This window comes from Solea solea, chromosome 2, assembly GCF_958295425.1.
Source record: "Solea solea chromosome 2, fSolSol10.1, whole genome shotgun sequence".
In the NCBI taxonomy this organism is placed as follows: domain Eukaryota; kingdom Metazoa; phylum Chordata; class Actinopteri; order Pleuronectiformes; family Soleidae; genus Solea; species Solea solea.
The window spans coordinates 11222616-11241835 of NC_081135.1; the positions used below are offsets into that span (position 1 = coordinate 11222616).

General features: G+C 40.2%; 2 protein-coding genes across 2 annotated transcripts; both read left to right on the forward strand.

The window, feature by feature from the left end:
• Positions 1 to 182: 182 nt before the first annotated feature.
• On the forward strand, positions 183 to 5604 carry aamp (angio-associated, migratory cell protein). Its single transcript, XM_058652467.1, has 11 exons — positions 183 to 472; positions 667 to 804; positions 932 to 1051; positions 1663 to 1802; positions 2401 to 2545; positions 3155 to 3238; positions 3617 to 3732; positions 4111 to 4205; positions 4642 to 4732; positions 4875 to 5029; positions 5120 to 5604. The coding sequence occupies exons 1-11, from the start codon at positions 382 to 384 to the stop codon at positions 5193 to 5195; spliced, it is 1251 nt and encodes a 416-aa protein (XP_058508450.1). The 5' UTR covers positions 183 to 381; the 3' UTR covers positions 5196 to 5604.
• Positions 5605 to 14106: 8502 nt separating this feature from the next.
• Positions 14107 to 17808, forward strand: LOC131454941 (G-protein coupled bile acid receptor 1-like). The gene is made up of 2 exons (XM_058622587.1): positions 14107 to 14374; positions 15321 to 17808. Exon 2 carries the CDS (start codon positions 15376 to 15378, stop codon positions 16405 to 16407), a length of 1032 nt encoding a protein of 343 aa, XP_058478570.1. The 5' UTR covers positions 14107 to 14374; positions 15321 to 15375; the 3' UTR covers positions 16408 to 17808.
• Positions 17809 to 19220: the final 1412 nt, after the last annotated feature.

A 19220-nucleotide genomic window follows, 5' to 3' on the forward strand; every position in this document is an offset into this window, starting at 1 on the left:
TTAAATAATAACTACAAAATTGCGATTTAAAAACACTTACAAGTGATCATTTCGTCCCTTTTGGTCACTTTACTTACGTTATTCGGTGTAAGGTCGCCATCTTGTGGACTCGAAGGTGAACAAGACAGAAGGCGGGGCTCAACATTTGTCGTCATCATTATGTGCCCGTTTCTTCAGTCGTCGCAACATGTGAAGAAACAGTTTTATTTTGACATTTAAATCCACACAGCGATAAATGCGAAGTTTGCGACCTTCAATATAACCATCCCTCCACCCTTTTTAAAACTCTGAGAGCACACTGGAGACTGGTAGTTCTACTTCTACTGGTAGCTCGAACGCTCACTGTTCGGTTGTCAAACTAGCGTGTAGCCAACTCGCAGCATGGAGAACACGGAGGGAAATGCCATCGAGCTCCACGGAGACGAGGAAATTATTGAAGTCATTGACCTAAATGAGATGGAGCCTGATCCTGGTGGGTAGATAAACAGTGTAGAACTTTTATTGACATTTTCGCAATGTTAACTCACGACTGTTACCATCTATGTCGATGTGTTTATTTTTGTGGGTGACAGTAAAGACTTACCCCTCACTTTTCTGGGAGACGTCAGGGGGATTTTTCCCCCTTGATGAATTATCCTCCTTCACTCTCTCTCTGTGCTGTGACAGATGATTTGGCCGATGACCTGGAGGACGTCGACTTCGAAGATCCTGGAAACGCAGATGATGAAGGTTGGGAGACAGAAGACGAGATGGAAGCAGAGGCTGAGCAGGATGACAGCGAGTTCACCTTTTCCAAACACACAGGTGAGGTAAAGCGTCCAGTCTGCGCTTTTGGTGTTGTTGTTGTTGTTGTTGTTGTTGTTGTTGTTGTTGTTGATGATGATGAAAGGTGAGTCTAGTTGAGTCTGATCAAACGTAATCCTCTCCCCAGGCTCGGTGTTCTGTGTGAGTTTGGATCCAAAGACAAACAGCTTGGCTGTGACGGGAGGAGAAGATGATAAAGCCTATGTTTGGAGAGTGATCGATGGAGAGGTCCTGCTGGAGTGCACAGGTACATTTCAGTAGCAGAATGACATATATTAGATATTACATTGTACTCTCACCGACTGTTTGCATGCACCTTGCAGTCTTTGTGGCATAGATTCAACAAGGTTATGGCAACATTATCCATATATATATATATTTTGGTACAAATTGACATGATAGTATCAAGCTTTATCAGCAACACCTTCATGATTCAACTCTCCTGTTGCTATTTCTATGGCTACTGCCACCGCTGATGTAAAAACCAAAGCAGGTGATAGATGCTAATTGATGCCAGCCAATATCTTTAGGCAATTTTAAGATGCGCTTGTAAGAAAGGGGCCAAAGTGTGCTAATAAAATCTCTTCACACCATTACTTTACCAGCAGCAGCCTGAACTGTCAATACAAGGAAAGATGGATCTATACTTATATAAGAAACTGCTTAAGAGTGAAAACATATGAACTTTTCCTGACATGTAATAGAAAATTAAATGTGCATTTTACATTTGAATAGGAATTTAAATGTAAGAGATTAAAACAAACTATGAAAATTGAACATCTGTTGCGTTGACTTGTATTTGCTGAAGTCGTTTGACCATTAGTTAAGTTTATTGTGTCACATCTCTGTTTTCAACAGGTCACAAAGACTCTGTGACGTGCGCCGTGTTCAGCCACGACTCCTCTCTGGTGGCTTCCGGTGACATGAGCGGCTTGATTAAAGTCTGGAAACTGGAAACCAAAGAGGAGATCTGCTCCTTCGAAGTGGGAGATCTGGAGGTAAAGAGAGTCCACATGTTAGTGGGTGTTTTTGAAAAAAGTGAAGGTTTTCCTCATCTGCTTTGAAAAATAATCCTATCCACACATGCTTACACCCTCGTCCACATGAAAACACGTCAACAGATGGCGGTATAAAGGTTACTGTAAAGACTTGTTGGCCAATCATATGAGATTTCAAAGTTTAAGTATTCAAAAAGGTGTGTTTTTAGAAACATAATTCACAGTTTGTGTGTGTGAAAGGCCAAAACGCCCCTAAAAAAATCTGTTTTTAAAAAAATACCAGCCTAAATGTGGACTGGGTTTAAGTGTGTCTTAAAAAAAACGCTGCCTCTTCCTGACTCTGTATTTGTGTGACTGTTTAGTTAGTGCATCTGTTTGCACTTGTGTTGTCTTTTATTGGGGCTGAAGAAATTTATGAGGAAGTACAAGAGGTTGACCGTGTTGGCTGAGTATTTGTGAGAGTGAGGGATCAGATATTCTCCCTGTTTTTTTTTTATTATTTCAATTATTAATTTAATTATGTATTAAAAATGGTTAGATTTGCTCTGATTGAAGCATATAATGTGTGTGGTTGACTGGCCTGCTTTCTCCTCCTCAGTGGTTGGAGTGGCATCCCTGCGCTCCGGTGCTGCTGGCAGGAACGGACGATGGCAACGTGTGGATGTGGAAGATTCCGTCAGGCGACTGTAAAACCTTCCAGAGTCCTGCGTCTCAGGCCACTAGCGGCAGAGTCCTACCCGATGGTGAGAGATACTGAAACAAGACACAGAAATCAATATGATGCACTGTAGGCTAAAGGTGGGTGTGTAGAACATGTGTCTTTTACTCCATTTTATTTTGAAGGACACACACTTTCCCATGTGAGGAAACCAAAGAAATATAAACACAATTTAGAAGAAAAACTTAACCTTTCCCCTCTTTTATTATACATAAACCACTTTATTCCATGTTTATCACTGCACCAAGTCTTTTCTACTCATTAATTATGGGAAATAAATGGGTTAAAAATACTTAATGACTCTGGATAAATGTAGTACAATATTTAATAGTACATTTAAATGTGTATTTTTTGTCATTGATCCTCAAGTAAATTAGCTGTGTGTGGGTTATGAGGATAGAACAGTGCTGCTCTTAATGCCCAATTTATGGCCAATTTTGTTCTGCTTTCCCACTTTATTTCATGTTTATCAGTGTAAAAAGTAATTCTGTATTATGGCACAAATTATGGGAAATGAACAGGGTCGGGATAAATGTTGTTCCTAAGCCTGGATCATTTAACAACCACTGCTTTACAGTATTAAAAAGTACAGTTAGTGTATTTAACTGTGAATTTTTGTGTCATTGATCCTCAGGTAAACGAGCTGTGGTGGGTTATGAGGATGGAACGGTTCGTGTGTGGGATTTAAAGCAAGGCAACGCCGTGCACGTCATTAAAGGTGAGTATTGCAGCTCTAGCACGTCGTTTCATCCTCCTGTTTAATTTTATACTGGAGGCTTTTTAGCAGTTCTTTGTTATGAAAGTGAGAATTTACATGATATTGGCTCCTTATGACGCTATTCCATTATACCGTTCTAGAACTACTTGGCTCTACTTGATTCGACTCTACTCAGTTTGGTATCAGGCACGTCGTTTTCCATTACTTCATAGTAATTCTTCAACATGGGCGGGATCATCAGAGCACGGCTGCACGAAACTGCAGTGACGTCATTTCATTTGCGACGCAAACGTGCAAACTAGTAAAAAGATTTGTTCGCTGAATTGTTCAGTACTACATTTGACCCCGTACTGAAACTGTTTTTTTCCCCGCTAACAGGTCAGGATGGACATCAGGGAGCACTGACCTGCCTGGCGTTCAACAAGGACGGCTCTTTGGTGCTGACAGGTTCAGTGGACGGCCGTGCCAAGCTCGTCAATACCACCACTGGCAAGGTGGGGAAGCACAGTAGATGTACACTCACTCAGCCACTTTATTAGGTACACCCATTCAACCTGTCGTTTAAAGAGAAAACATCCAGTGAGCATCAGTTCTCTGTGAGGAGAATCACCAGACTGGTTCAAGGTTATAGAAATATAACAGTAACTCAAATAATAGTTACAATGGAGGTATGAAGTAGATCATCTCCTGTCACAGGAAACAGGATTTGTATTGCAACAGTAGGTATTGAAGCCTGGAAAAGAAATCATACTGTTTTTCATTCTTTTAAAGACTAAATTTTTCATTTCTTTGATCATATATATATATATTTTTTTTTAAATAATATTTTATCTTTGCTGTGATTCAGTGACAATAAATATGTCTCTGTGAAGGTGGTTGGTGCGCTCTCTGTGGAAGGAGGTAAAGCAAAAGGATCAAAAGACGAGGGAGAGACCAACTCAGTTGAGTCTGTGGGATTCTGCAACATGTGAGTTCTTTTTTTTTTTAAGCCCACTCTAGAAAGTAGAGCTTTTTCTTGCTTTATTTTTAATGATAATAATAATATCTTTGAAATGTGTAAAGCAGAACTATGTCTTCATGCACTGATTAAACAATGTCAAATTAAAATGGATGTTAATGTTGTTTTGAATCAGGTTTTTTATTTCACTTCACTCCCAAATGGTCTGCATTTGTCCAAGCTGAATGTCTCTAATGCATTTTAATCACAATTTGAAAGATAAAGTAACAGCTTTGTGCCGTGTGCTGAGCTTTAAATCAGTGTGCAGTTTTCTTTGAAACCCTTAAAATGACATTCACTAAATAAAGTGAGAGGAAATGCTCTAATAACTGAGGAGTCCCGAGTGTAGAAATCCTCCACTTGTTGAAAGAGACTCTTCTTTAATATCTTTTTTTGTTCTCTGCAGTCTGCCTCTCGCAGCTGTGGCGTACCTCGACGGGACTCTGGCCATATACGACCTTTCCACGCAGGCTCTGAGGCACCGGTGCCAGCACGAGGTAACTGTACCCACTTTTTTGATGTGATTAGTTTGTGTTTAAATATGTAAATATACTTAAAATCGCAATTGAATAAAACAAATTGTGTTCAAAAATAAGAAACAAAAAACATATCGTGATTGTTTTTTTTGTTTCCGCCAAGGCCGGCATCGTCCACCTACAGTGGGAGGAGTCTTCCTCTATGGTGTCCACCTGCAGTTTGGACGGAGCTCTGCGTGTATGGGACGCCCGTTCCGGCAACATGGTGTCGGAGTACCACGGCCACACTGCGGAGATCCTCGACTTTGCCATCAACAGGTACCGATTTCAGGGAATGTGCTCTTTTCTGCGCATAGACAACTGTGCAGATTTTGATGCTTTTTTCTCATCCTTATCGTCTTTGTCCAGGGAAGGATCTCTGGCTGTAACAGCCTCAGGAGACAACCAGGCCAAAGTCTTCTGCCTCCAAAGACCTGACCGGTAAAAAAAAAAAAAAAAGACAGCAGGAAGACGGAAATATTTTACAAGAAATATCAGAAAAACATTGGATTATTCAGACTGAACATGTCCCACTTCTCCTCAGGATGTGATCTGACCTGTTGTAGTAGGATTGTAGCGTCCAAAACGTGATTTTTCTCCTGTCATCACTACTTCAGTGGAGTTCCTGGCCTGGTTTAAGTGACAGAAAGTAGACACAGAAGCTTTTGAGTCATTAAATCTGTAGACTAAGTTGAGTGGAATTCAATGATCCATCATAGTGTCCTCCAAAAGAATCCTTTGATCCTGATGATTCATTTACCCCAATTTTGTGTGTGTGGTTATGGACTGGAATCATCTCCCCAAATTCCCATGTAAACTAAAATACTAAAATATAAATATACCTCTTCATTTTCCTCCTGTGTCAGTTGTGACAAATGTCCTTTGTTTTATCTTGGAAACTTTAATGTCCTTGCGTTTGTTGTACTGAATCATTTATACTGGCGTCTATTTTTGTCTGTTTACGAGTTTCGTGCTGGTCACGGTGATATGGAAAGCTAATGATGCAACAAAGCATCTTAAGTTTCCCGAATTCAAGTGGTTTGTTTGGATTTGTCATCTGATCATTTTATTTATTCTTTATCAGATATGAGTCAAGAGAGAAGCCTAGTCATACGCCATAAAGCGGTTACAATGTAGATCTTTGTGTCCTCCTACAGTGTAAATTAAAGTAAATATTTAAAAATGATATTCAGGTTAATTAAGGTATTCATTCATAATTTTTCCAAGGGTTTATAAAGTTACCGGTAATGTCAGTTAACACAATAAAAATGTAAATGTAAGCATAAGCATTTATTATCCATTATTAACTTTTATTAATGCTCCTTGTGAGCCTTAAACAGCCACACTGATGAGGAAAATGTGTAGAACATGTGTCCCACTTTACAATAAGGGTCTTCATAATCCGTACATTTATTAAGTCGTAGTTAAGGGATGTATGTTTTACACTTAAAAATAAGGGTCACAAGGAGCATTAATAAAGGTATAGTATGCTTAAGTAATGCTTAACATTATTATTAAGTGCCATTACACGTTTAGGGAAACAAACTTTAAACTTTACAGACACAAAACATGCAGATCGGATCTGATCACTTGCCATATATAATGTGAACCGATGGGTCAGGATGATCTGATTCTGATCAGATATGCTTAAAAATCCAGTTTAGGCTGCAGTCTAAACAAGGCCCGAGTCCTGCAATGGGGAAATATACAGTGTCACTGCAGCAAAGACTGTAAAAGATAATAGTAATAAATAATAAACGTGTATTTTCACATCTGTGAATGTATAATATAGAAAAATGTTGACAATAAGGCAAAGGTCAAATAGAATATACATTATAGACATTAACTTACCAGCATATATACAGAGTTTGAGATTTAGAGTATAAACAGGACTACACATGAGATATTGTACATGTACATTGCACTATTGTGGTCTCCTGAGACCAGTGTTTGCTGTGTAGTCTAACAGCAGCAGGAAGGGAGCTGTGTTGTGATGGTGTCCTGCAGGTAGTGGGAGAGATCGAGCATAATTTAATTTCCTCCCCCACCGCCACAGAGTCCAGGGGGCATCCCAGGACAGAGCTCTGTCCAGCCTCTTTCTGTCCACAGCTGAGATGCTACTGCCCCAGCAGTACTGAGTCATAGAGGGTTTTAAGGAGTGCTCCCTGAACTCTTAGGGACTCTAATGAGAATGAGAACTGCAGAGACGTCAGAGAACCGGTGACAGGAGGGGGAGCTGTACAAGAATTCTGCAGCACAGACGGCCATGGTCAAATCATCCACAATCCAGGTGGTGAGATGAAGAACCACTCCTGCACGCTCCAGCCTGCCCTTCAAAAGTGCTGTGCTGTATGATGATGAAAGCACTGGAGAAATCAAAAAAGCAGGATCCTCACAGATGATCCCCCATAATCCCGCACAACTGAACAGCTCAGGATTTGAAGAGCCTGGAGCTGATGCCGCCAAGACCTGCAGCCTTCTTTACTTTGATCTTTTTGAGCACATCTCTCACCTCAGGACAGAAGTTTATGATTTATAAATAATAAACTCAGCGGGAATTGTGTGGTCCATCACGGAAACTCTGACCCATGCATACACACACAAATGGGAGACGGAGAAAATTAAGAAGGGAATATTAATTATTTTTATACACAGTATTTACCTCATCCCGGCTGTTATGCTTAAAGGGAAACTTTAATCTTATTTTTTCCATAACTGATTTAGAAGTTTTTTTTTGCAGTAGGGGGAAGTGCTTACAAGTTTGGTATATTTTCATATTTACTTTATTTTTCGCCTCTCACCCGTTTTACTTATGTTAGTAACGGAGCAAATATCTCATAAATTCACAACTGCTTTTTCCCCACAGGACAGGTTCATATCATAAATCTCAGCTTTGCACTTTTATCACATTTCCAAAGTTAGCCTTTCACGTTTCTACCCATAAGGTAAATTTGTATTTTACTTGTATGTTTCTTTGTCTTGTTTTACACTCAATGTACGAGGGATAAGAGCTGTAACAAAGAAAAGAGACTTTTCTTTGTATGTATATAAGTATCTTGTAAGATACTTCTTACAAGATACTCAATCGTGTCTAGGAGATGAATCAGTGGGGTGGGAATCATCATGGTATTAGTCGCTCTGGGGGGAGTTATGACCTTGAGGATCCGTTATTGAGTCACACTTTTCCTCAGAAGGCAAATTGATGATTTTCAATAGAACTTCTTTGAATAACGCACACCTTCAAGAATATGTTTCAGAAGTAATGACTTCTGTTGTTGTCTGTCTTTACTCGATGTGTTTGGGTATACACATCCAATTCAAAGCGGACTTATCTCAGAAATCTCGCATTGATCTTTGGCTCGTCTCTGATTCTCTCGTGCCGTTCCTTGTGCTAAAGCAACGTCTCTCCTGCTCCTCTGACAGACCGTGCTGGGATTGATTTACTCCTCTCAAGTTAAATCCAGTAAACCAAGAATTCCTGGATACTGGAAACTCAATTCCTCTCTTTTGCAGAATTCCTCCTACTGCTTGGAGGAAGGAATTGTAAATACTTTCAAATCCAGGAATGATTGATCATATATTTCCAAATGAGAACTATTTAAATTTGAACGCAGAAAATGTTCAATTAAGTTTAGTGTAGAATATGTCAAAAAATGCTAATATTATTAAGGATTTAAATTATATTTTAATAAACCTTATGATAAACCAAATGATGGGGAGACCAAAAAATATCTTTATATATCAACAATGCCTTCTCTAATGATGAGAAATGATTTTATTCCTAAAGACCTAAAGAGGAGAATCTTGAAATATGCAATAACTCATTAACTATTTAACAACTTGACTCCGTCATTGAACAGGCACCCTCAAATAAAAGCCCATGGCCAGATGGGTTACCAAATTTTATACAACCTCCAGGGAGGAGCTGATGTTGGATGCATTCAAGGAATGTGCTAAAAATGGAGAGCTAACAGAATCAATGAAACAAGGTCTTATTTCTCTAATACCTAAGCCAGACAAAGACAATTTGCACTTAGGTAATCGGCGCCAAATAACACAGACTATAAATTGCGAGCTTCTATTTATGTCAAAAGATTGAAACCCTGCCTGGACGAAATCATTTCTCCAACACGATCCAACTACATAAGAAAAACAAAACGTGCATCATCCAGTTCTTAATAATACGTCCATAGTCAGCATGATTCTGCAGGACACCGACATGAGAAGTGTAGGGATAAACATCTGTCCAAAAGTCACTTTTGTGTCACAACATACAGCAATATCTGACGAATGCTTCAAACTCTGCTTTCCATAAAAGGTACTGAACGGTATATTTTACCACAAAATGTGACCCATATGCTGATTCAGCACAACTCAACTAGCTCACCATTAGCTGTTGGCCTTGCAGCTAAAATACAAGCTACTTGTATTACTACTACACTACTGACACACTGCTTTTCAACCATTTTCAACTATACTGAGCACTAACAGTTGATCCCTACTGTAAACAATGAGACAGTGGAGCCATGGCTCCACACGGGATCTACCGACATGGCCGAAAAGTGTAAAAACACAGCAGCAGGGCCACAACGAGCATAAGTGTACTTGGTGCCCATGGTACCCAGAGTTTAGTTTTAAACACACAAAGTCAGTAGAAAAAAGTAAAAAAAAGTTATGAGGAAAAACCTAAAAAGTAGCGAGAGCTGCATTGTCCTTTGTCTGCATTTTTATGACGTGTGGATAAAGTGGGAGAAGGGCGAAAAACCAGACTTGACAGACATGAATTAACTACAAAGTAAATGCTTATAAAAAACATTAAGTAACGTACTGAAGTCGTTATCACGTCTAACCAACAGATATGTATATATATATATATATATATATATATATATATATATATATATATATATTTTTTTTTATCATGATCAGATCTGTTCTGACCTCTGTCTTGTTTCTGCACATCTGTTCCTGGCTAATATTACTCAACACTAAGTATGAAGAAAACATGCAAAGGATGCTAATTATATGCACTTTTTTTGCTGAGTCATTCCCTGACTGGGTCAGGAGCCAAGTTGGGTCGTGGGACCAGCCTTTTCCTTGTTTCCCCCATTTTATACACACAAAAGGAAAATGTGAAGCTCATGTATCAGCACCACGACTCCAAGCTCCAACTACATCCTACATGTATACATATAGCACATTATTTAAGTACAATACATTACTGTGTTTACATTAGTGTAATTACAGATGTGTGGATCTATACTATGTAGAAGAGGTAAAGACGAAGTAGAATTCCATGTACTAGTAAAAGTGAAGTAGTAGAAGTTTGTAGAAGTAAATACTTCAACAAAACAAGAAAAAAGAAAACCAACATAGTCGCCATGGATAGTCATCCGAGCCACGACCTGGCAACCCACGAACGTGATGACACCCCAGGCCTGTAATCTATGAACCAGACTGTCTGTCAGCTGTTGCTTTGTTCTATTCTTCTTTGGTAGGAATGTGTCCTATACCCTGCGTCCAGACTTGTACCGCCACCTGATGGTTAAGTGGGATACCACAGGACCCTGACGAGCGCGTATACCAGGGCCTTCAGCTCACAGTCCACTTCTTGACGTTTTGAAAATCGGGCATTGGGCAGAGTTATCCACATAAAAGGGGGTTTAGTTACTTAAATGTGTCTGAGCCTCATGACTTTGACTGGTCATTCTAACAGCCGAATCCACCAAGCATGAACAAACAGCACTCCTCCAAGTTCCCCCTCTTTTAAAAATGTCAAGGCCAATTTTCCATCTGTTCTCCTAATCCTCAACTAATCTGTCCTCTTCTGTTATTTTTTTGGTTCCTCTCCTCTTCGCCGTCCGATTGTCACACAGGAAAAACAACTGTGGATTGGGTTCCTGTCCACCAAGTGCTTCTTCCTTGCGCCTGGATTTCTCAGCTCACACGGTCATTGTGTGAGACTGGAGGTTTACTTATGTACATGCATAACTCACACGCAGTGACACACTTGCACGCACTCAAGTTCATTCTACCATCACATGTTCTGTTCGCCAGCCACTCGTTTCCTGCCATGGATAACCGGTTTGGGGGCTGTACACTGCAAAAAGTGATTTTGAAGACAGTCAAATAAGCCTTAATCACCAGTGACAAGCTAAAACAATAGTTTGTATGAATTACCAACTGCTCTTGCTCCTGGTTTGTTGTTTCAGTACTGGTGTGTATTATTAAAATATATCTATTTTTTTATTTATTTTATATTTAAATGTTTGGGAATCAAAATTGATCATTATCATATTATAATGTCGAGATTCATACTCCCTTGAGTCCCACACACTTTTTTTTTTTATTGTTATCACCACACTATTACATGGAGCTTATTCCCATGATACAACACTATTGTTATTGTACCGTAATGTAAAGTGTTAGCATTATTTCACATAGCTGGCCTGAAACCTGGCAACAAACAACTGCGGGAAAAATAACACCTGTCAATTTGTGGCAGGATATTTTCCTCATCCGTCACAGCAGCGCTGTGTTTGGCCTCAAAGGTCAACCTGAGAGGAGAGAAAGGCTAGGAGTGGCCTAACGGAGGATCACCTTCAGTCCTCATCGGACTAATCTATGAAAACTAAAGCTCCTGACAACAGATGCTGAACTAACTGAACTGAACAAAGAGAGGAGAGAGACTGCTGGATTTCACTGTCAAGGTAAACATGTGACAAGCGACACAGCATTTGTAGACATCAGGACAAACACTGTGGACAGAATGCATGTAGTAACAGTCATAGTGTGGGTCTACTGTACAGACACATCCTCCATTTATCTGTTAACTCCTCAATAAATCGTTTTTGTGGCTTGCTTAATTGACCTGAACAAGCGGTACTTATATTTATTATACAGTATTAAAAATAAGTACATTTGTTTTGGTGCTAGTCTATGCTAGTCCACTAGCATATGTGCTGCCATGTTTCACGAAAACTGTCTACATGAATAAAGAAAAGGGACATCCTTTCTGGTATGTAAAGACCACCGCAGATCCCTTTCATGCTTGTTATGTTTTACAAAAATAGGCAAAAGCAATCCAAAGCAGAAAAGGGGATGGCATGATGTAAAACTCAAACAGGAAAATACTTTTAAAATACAAGAAGGTGAAAATAACAGTTGAACAACTCAACTTTTTAGCTTTAAAAGCTAAATTTCCCAGCCTGAATTTCAACATGTTTTAGTCATTGTTGTCTTATTCTTTTGCGTAACAGCTTCTTCTATTAATTTCTGTGTATTAGCCAAGGGTGGGAATTGTGTGCGTGCGCAGAGCGCCCAGGTCAGCATGAGTCACTGTCAGTTGCATTATCTGGTTATTATTCCAACTTTGAGAAATTTGATTTAGTCAGACTAACATGTTATTTAAAAGTCAAATTTCTGAGGTTGAACATGATTTACTACTCTGAGCTACCTTACCAAATTGTCATTATGGGTATTTGTTTCACAGTAAATCAGTTTTACACATAGTACTGTCTCATTTTCAACCGTAGACATGTTGCTACACTGTTTGTGTGCACAAAATACCAATGTAGAGCGCCGCCATCGACTGATATTGCTAACATCACTAACAACAGCTTGCCGAAGATACATTTGTGTTTTTTTTAAATGGAACTCAGGGGTGATGTTACTCCGTTTTCTGAGTTCAGATGTAAATGGAAGCATTTATTTATTTTTTTAAATGTCATATAAACCTACAGATTAATTCTTTGATGCTGGACCTTTAGAAGAAAAGACGTTTTTGTTTTGCACTCCCAACATTGCTCGCTGAAGTCTGTGGATGGCACCTCTGACCCCTCAAATCACATTTGAATTTTTCTCAAAATAATCCAGATTAGAGCACTGATTTACTGCCGCATGAGAGCCAGCGTTCCAGGAAAAAACAAACGCTCCCTCTGCTCCTTTGTAATGTGGAGATGTTGTGGTTTCCTGTCCAGCTTGTCCTCCCTGCGTAGTGTCTTCCCAGACGCTGTGAGGCTCGGGAACATTTCTGTTTAAAAGCATTATCTGACTGCTGCTCGTCCATCTCTGCCTGCACCAGCTCTGCTCCAAACTATCAGTCAAGGAGTCCTCCGTGTTTGGCTAAAGGAGCAGTTTGCCGCTGGCCCTCCATCCACGGCTGTGTTTAAATATGTGACGCTTGAGACAGCTGTTATGAAATCACGTGTACACCCAGTTGTATGTATATGTTAAGGGCAAGCGCAGGGCCAAATACAAGGAGCAAATTCATCTTCATAATGGCTTTAACCTACTTAGTGTGCACAGTATCTAACACATACTCTTTTGGAGACGGTGTGCAATTAAATACTAGCTGAAAGTGCATAGAAAACACCAGTCAGACACATGTGGAGCCCCTAAACAAAGTAAAAAAATTAAAAAGTAAAAAATTCCTTTATATACGTATGACAAATATTCATGGCCGGACCACACCTTTTTGGGGCCCTGAGCAGAATTGATTTGGGGGGCCCACCCCAACCTGTTTGGCACATAAATGCATATATATGTATATGTATATGTATATACATATACATATATGTGTATATGTGTATATATATATATATATATATATACACATATATATACATATATAAAGATATACATACATATATACATATATGTATATATATACACAGTATATACATTTAATATTCAAGATTCAAGATGTATTTTTAATCTGAATGACTACTAAAATTACTTTTAAAAAGGTCCAGTGTGTATATTATTTTAATTTGGCAGAAATAGAAGTGTATAATCACCTGATTGATGTATGAATTGCTATACTCATTACCCCAGTATGAGCCTTTAGTATTTGTATCAGGAGCTGAGTCAGCTTTACATGTTTTCCCATGTTTTTACAGTAGCCCACAATGGACAAACTAAACAAACTTTTTGAATTTTTATGCAAACTGAAAGCTACATAGATTCAGCAAGTGAGGTGAAAGATTTACACACTGTACCTTTAAAACTAGAATGACTAAAACCAATGCAACATCACTACATACTGTGCGTGACAGCGGCTGTTTTTAGAATGTAAACTGTATTACATTACGTGACATTTTTCCATAAATATCCGCGATACAAATAAAGCGGGAGATTGTGAGGACCAGGACCGTGACCGGGACATGAAGACAAGAACCACATGTCAAGCTGAGTTCTGTTTTTCCACCCTGGACAGTGGTAGTGGCAATACAAAAAGGTCAATGGATAGAATAGTGTGTACTAGTTATAGGTCAAGGGTTGGGTGATGAAGACTGTCTCATCCCAGACATGACCAGCGCACTGAAACCCCATCCCCCACCCTCAGGAAAAGACAGTAAGAACTGTGACGTCCTCCTCCTCTTTCAGTATGCACTTCCCTCCAGAGAAGAACGGCGCCGTGTACACTTCTCTTTCTCACTCACAGATAGTGGTGTAAAAAAAAAGGCTCTCAAATGATAAAAGAGGCTGATTTATTTTGATGGTGGAGGCTGCGCTGGATGGGTATGACATGCAGGGGGGGGGAACAGGAGATTTTAAGAAACCTTAATTTATTTGAATTTCTTATGGCAAAGGAGACATGGCTGGACTGTTTATCTCCAAAAGGTAGGAGAAATACATGTTTTCTTAACTTACCCCAATGAGGTTCAGAGGTAGATTAACGAAAAAAAAGCACCTTGCCTTTCAGATTAAACCAAATTTAACCCAAACTGCATGTGCTTGTTTCTGCATATAAACCATATCTGCAGAAAGTGTAACAGGACTTTGAAACTATAAAATTCCCCTCATGCAATTTTTGCTTGTAAACCACTGTTTGCTTTTTACATGCACATATGGGTATTGGAAATATTGGCATGTTGCAATATTTATTTTTTACGTTAGCACATACTGTTGGGGAGACAGTAAAGCTGGGTGAAAGAGCAAACAGACACTAAGCAGTTAAACCAACAGTTTTACAGTATATCACTTTCTAGATTATAATACATACAAAAAGACTGTAACTCCAGAGTCTCTGCTGATGAATTATTGATCGACAGCAGCCAGTTAACAGACAAGTTAAATTTGTTTCAGTGGTCAAGAGGAGACAGACAGGAAGACAGTCGTGTCATTTGACTCCTTCAATCTTCAAGTCAAATGTGCCGTCTCTAGCATTGTCTTCAGGCTTTGAATCCGAAAACGATAGCAAAAATGATGCATTTATGGGGAAAATCGTCAAATAGAATATAATATTTGTATTGCAGTGAGTGTGATATGATACAATTAAAAATAATGCTATGCTTCTTGAGACTGGGTCATTAATTCCTGGTTCATGCAATAAGAAAAAGTTCCCATAGTTCCCCGACATGCTTGAGAAACAGTAGATGCCACTAATTCTGACACAACAGACCTTTACATTAAACAACTTCAGCCTCTAGCTTTGTAATGGTTTCTGTAACTCAAGTCTGTATGGAGGATTTTTTTCTCTATCCGAGATAAAATATTAATTTCGGGATTACATTCCCTCTGTTCAAATACCCTCTACCACATTAACGATCCTTCGCCTCCTCTACAGGTTAGCCGACCCTTGATGGGCGTGGAGTATCCAGATTCTCTGGATTCCAAATACGATGGATGACGACAACTCAAATGCTGTTCTCTCTGGGGAGCAGCTCATCTACGCCATCACCGTGCCACTGTCGACCTCCATCATCCTGGCGAACCTCGTCATCATCCTGGGCATCGTCTGGAACCGCCAGCTCCACAACACGCCCAACTACTTCTTCCTCAGCCTGTTGGTGGCAGACATGTGCACGGGTGTGGCGCTGCCCTTCATACCCTTAATGGGCCTGAACCGGGAGCTAAGTTTTAGCTCCTGTTTGCTGGCTCACGTCTTCCCGAACTTCCTCTTCTTGGCTTTCCTTTTCAACCTGGTGATGGTTCACTACGAGCGCTACATTTGCATTGTCGACCCCTTGCATTACAACAACTTGTGGATGCATCGCAGCCTCCCCCTGGCGTTGCTGGTGGTGTGGGTGCCTCCACTTCTGTTTGCATGTCTTCCTGCCTTTGGGTGGAATAACTGGACTGGACCAGATTGGAACAGCTGTTGCACAAGTAGCCAAAATGTCACTCTGCTTTCAAACACTTCAACAAATGAAACCATGTGCTGCTCGTATCGTCGGGTATTTCCCAACGCTTTCATATACTTGGAAGTGTACGGGCTTGTGTTGCCTGCTATTCTCACCATCGCTGGAATGACCGGCCATGTCCTATGGATCACCCGAGGTCAGCTGAGGGACATTTGTCGCCTCCATCGTTCTGTGGATCGGGGAAGTCAGGCGTCAGACCGGGAGCAGAGGCTGAACCTGCGCTACACTCGCTGTGTGGTGGCTGTGTCGCTCACCTTCCTCGCTTGCTGGGTCCCCTACCTCATTTACATGCACGCCTGCATCGCGTTCCTGATCAGTGACACCAAGTGGAGCTCCACCACGCACATCGTGCTGTCCTGCACTGGTATAGGAAGCATGGCTGTGGTGCCGCTGGTGCTCGGCCTCGCCAACAAGCAGTACACAGAGCCGGCGTTCAAACTCCTCCAGAAACTCAGAGACAGGTGGAGGAGGAGGAAGACCACACAGGAGACAGAGGAGGTGGCAGTCTGAGAAAATATCGGCAAACTGAATATTTATGAGGATGAATCCACAAGAGGGGGTTTTCTCCTGTTTCTAAACACGCACAGGTTAATTTGACATTCTAAACTGACCAGTGTGACCCCGCCTTTTGCCCTATGTCAGCTGGGATTGACTCCAGAAATATGCCAAAACCAGAGAAGACTGCCCATGGCCAAGTGGAAATCCACGCAGAAATGATAGGGAAAGGAAACTTGGCTTGTAACAGTAGGGTTGTCAATTCGAGTCCCCACTAGTTCAAATGGCTGGGGTACCCCTGAGCAAGGTACCCCACCCCCATTGCTCCCCGGGCACTGCTCAGTGGCTGCCCCCTGCTCTTAAATCTAGGAAGGTTCCTAGCAAAGGATGGGTTAAATGCCGAGAAAATAATTTCCCTGAGGGATAATTAAAGTATAAGAAAAAAATAAAACACTGATAAGATAAAAAAGGAAACTTGAGTGGATTGATCTGGCCTCTTTTCCGCGTGGACAGCCCTTAAAGGCTTGATGCTGCTGCCCCTTGTTATAAAAGATACACCACAAATGAAGTCACTGGAGTTGAAAGATTTTTCAAAAGATTTTTCAGTTTTGTGCCTTTTTATGATAAATACAAAGTCAGATTAATGGATAATCTAATATTCATGCCCATTCCTAAAATTACAATTTATATCAGCCAACAGCAGTGACAAATGTTAAGGGAATACCTATAAACCTGCTCTGCGCACACATTCTCCATATGTATGCAATGTTTACCTCTCCACTATTTATCTACATACTGGTATGCAAGGCATGAGGAGATTAGGATTCCGCTAAAACATGACACTGAAAATGAAAAATCCACAAGTTTCCGCTTTTAGATAGAGAATGTCAGGGGATGTTTAACGTCTGCACACAATTTGATTTCCCTCTGTAACTTCATTAAACACAGTATGTGTACTGTACTGTATGTACAGTGTGTTGTGGTATTTGTCTTGCAAAAACAAAATGCAGTTCCACATGCGTGTGGGTGGAAAAAGAGACACGACGGCGAACTAGAAAAGCAGACGTTGATCAAATTAAACGACAAATGAGGTCCTGATCTGTCGGGGGACGTTGTCGGGGGAGATATTATCATATCACGTACGCCATCTGTACGAGTTCATGTTCCTGTATGTTTCTTTTCCACGTCAGAATATCATGTACATGTCAGTAAGATTGAGAATAAACAGGGGAAGAAGAAGGAAAAGTCTTCATACTCTCAGCTTTAAAACAAACACATTGTGCCAGGATTTATCACACTTATACGTAATAGTCTGACACATTCAAATATCAAAAGGAGCTTTCAGACATTTTGTAAGCTGATTGTTTCCTCCTCTTTCTTGGATTTATACAAAGATAAGTGAGATTTACATTGCATCTCAAACATGTTTTCTAAATAGATTCTAAATATTTCACTACGTTGTGAATATGCAGTTTGAAAGACAGGTTGTTTTCTTTCATTTATGGCAGTTTTTTACAACTAAAGCTCAATTTCTCAAAAGTCTGACATTAAAAATGTGTCCAAAAAATAATAAATTGACTAAAAAAGGGAGTCAAAACTCAACGCATCTTTCACAAAATACAGTACAGCACTAAAGATCAATGGTTTCTCTCCTCCAAATGGATTGTTTCCCACCAAAAAAGGCAAACTGCATAGAACCGAATGGAAATGATTGCTTATGTAAACATTTAATGAGGAAAAATATTCTCATTCAGGGTACAAGTTGACTTTAGACCCGGTTTGTCGGTTGGTCAATGGCACAGTGGTTTTCTGCTGCCTCAAGATAGCAATGCGCTAATAATGTGCCAACCCACAACTAATTTCAAACACCAATGTCCCCCAAATGGGGCACCCAGATAAGCATTCAGTGATTAATACGAAACACGAAAGCAGAATATGGGCTACAAGGCTGTATAAACTATTTTAAATGTGACAAACACAGCTCACATAACAACTTAATTAATTATCACATATCAAGCTCCGTACAGCAGCGCTGTGTCACCACACAACACGTTATTCAGAACACACAGCCATACACTTCGAAAGAAAGCAGAGGGTTCTGAGGATATGCGTCAAACCACTCTACACCAAAGCACCAGAGACATAAAAAGCGAAAGAATAAAGACAACAAAATTGCTGTAAAAATTGCTCTTACCTTTCATTTATCTCTGTCAAAAGTTGATGTTATCTGGTCAGACGGACTTCCTGTGTTACACTCAAGTCATTCCGGGTGTCTAAAACAGACAACTAGGAACCTAGGGGAAGCGTTACAATCTCCCTATGCAGCCGGATTTCTGATTGGCTGACAGTGCTGTCAATCTCATTAAAACCAACATGGCTCTAAGCAGAGATGCAGGCCTGTGTACTGGGATACAGCTCAGTCCTGCCACCTTGTGTTCATTTTTGGAATGGGAAATATATGGAAGTCTAATTGAACGTTGAAACAAAGCCATAAAATGGTTTATAGAACACTAATAGTGCCATAAAAAGGAAACAAGTAGTTTTATACATGATTAAATGGTGCCAAATGAGACCTCGCCTGTACAAAAACCTCTCTTAATTTTGTTTTGCTTCACTTGATCAAAGTCAACCTTTGCAGAAATTATGTTCACATATTGTACTAAATTAATAAAATTAAATGAACCTACTTGGGGGCCACACGGTGGTGTAGTGGTTAGCACTCTCGCCTTGCAGCGAGAAGACCCGGGTTCGAGCCCCGGTTGGAACAAGGGCCTTTCTGCATGGAGTTTGCATGTTCTCCCCGTGTGTGCGTGGGTTCTCTCCGGGTT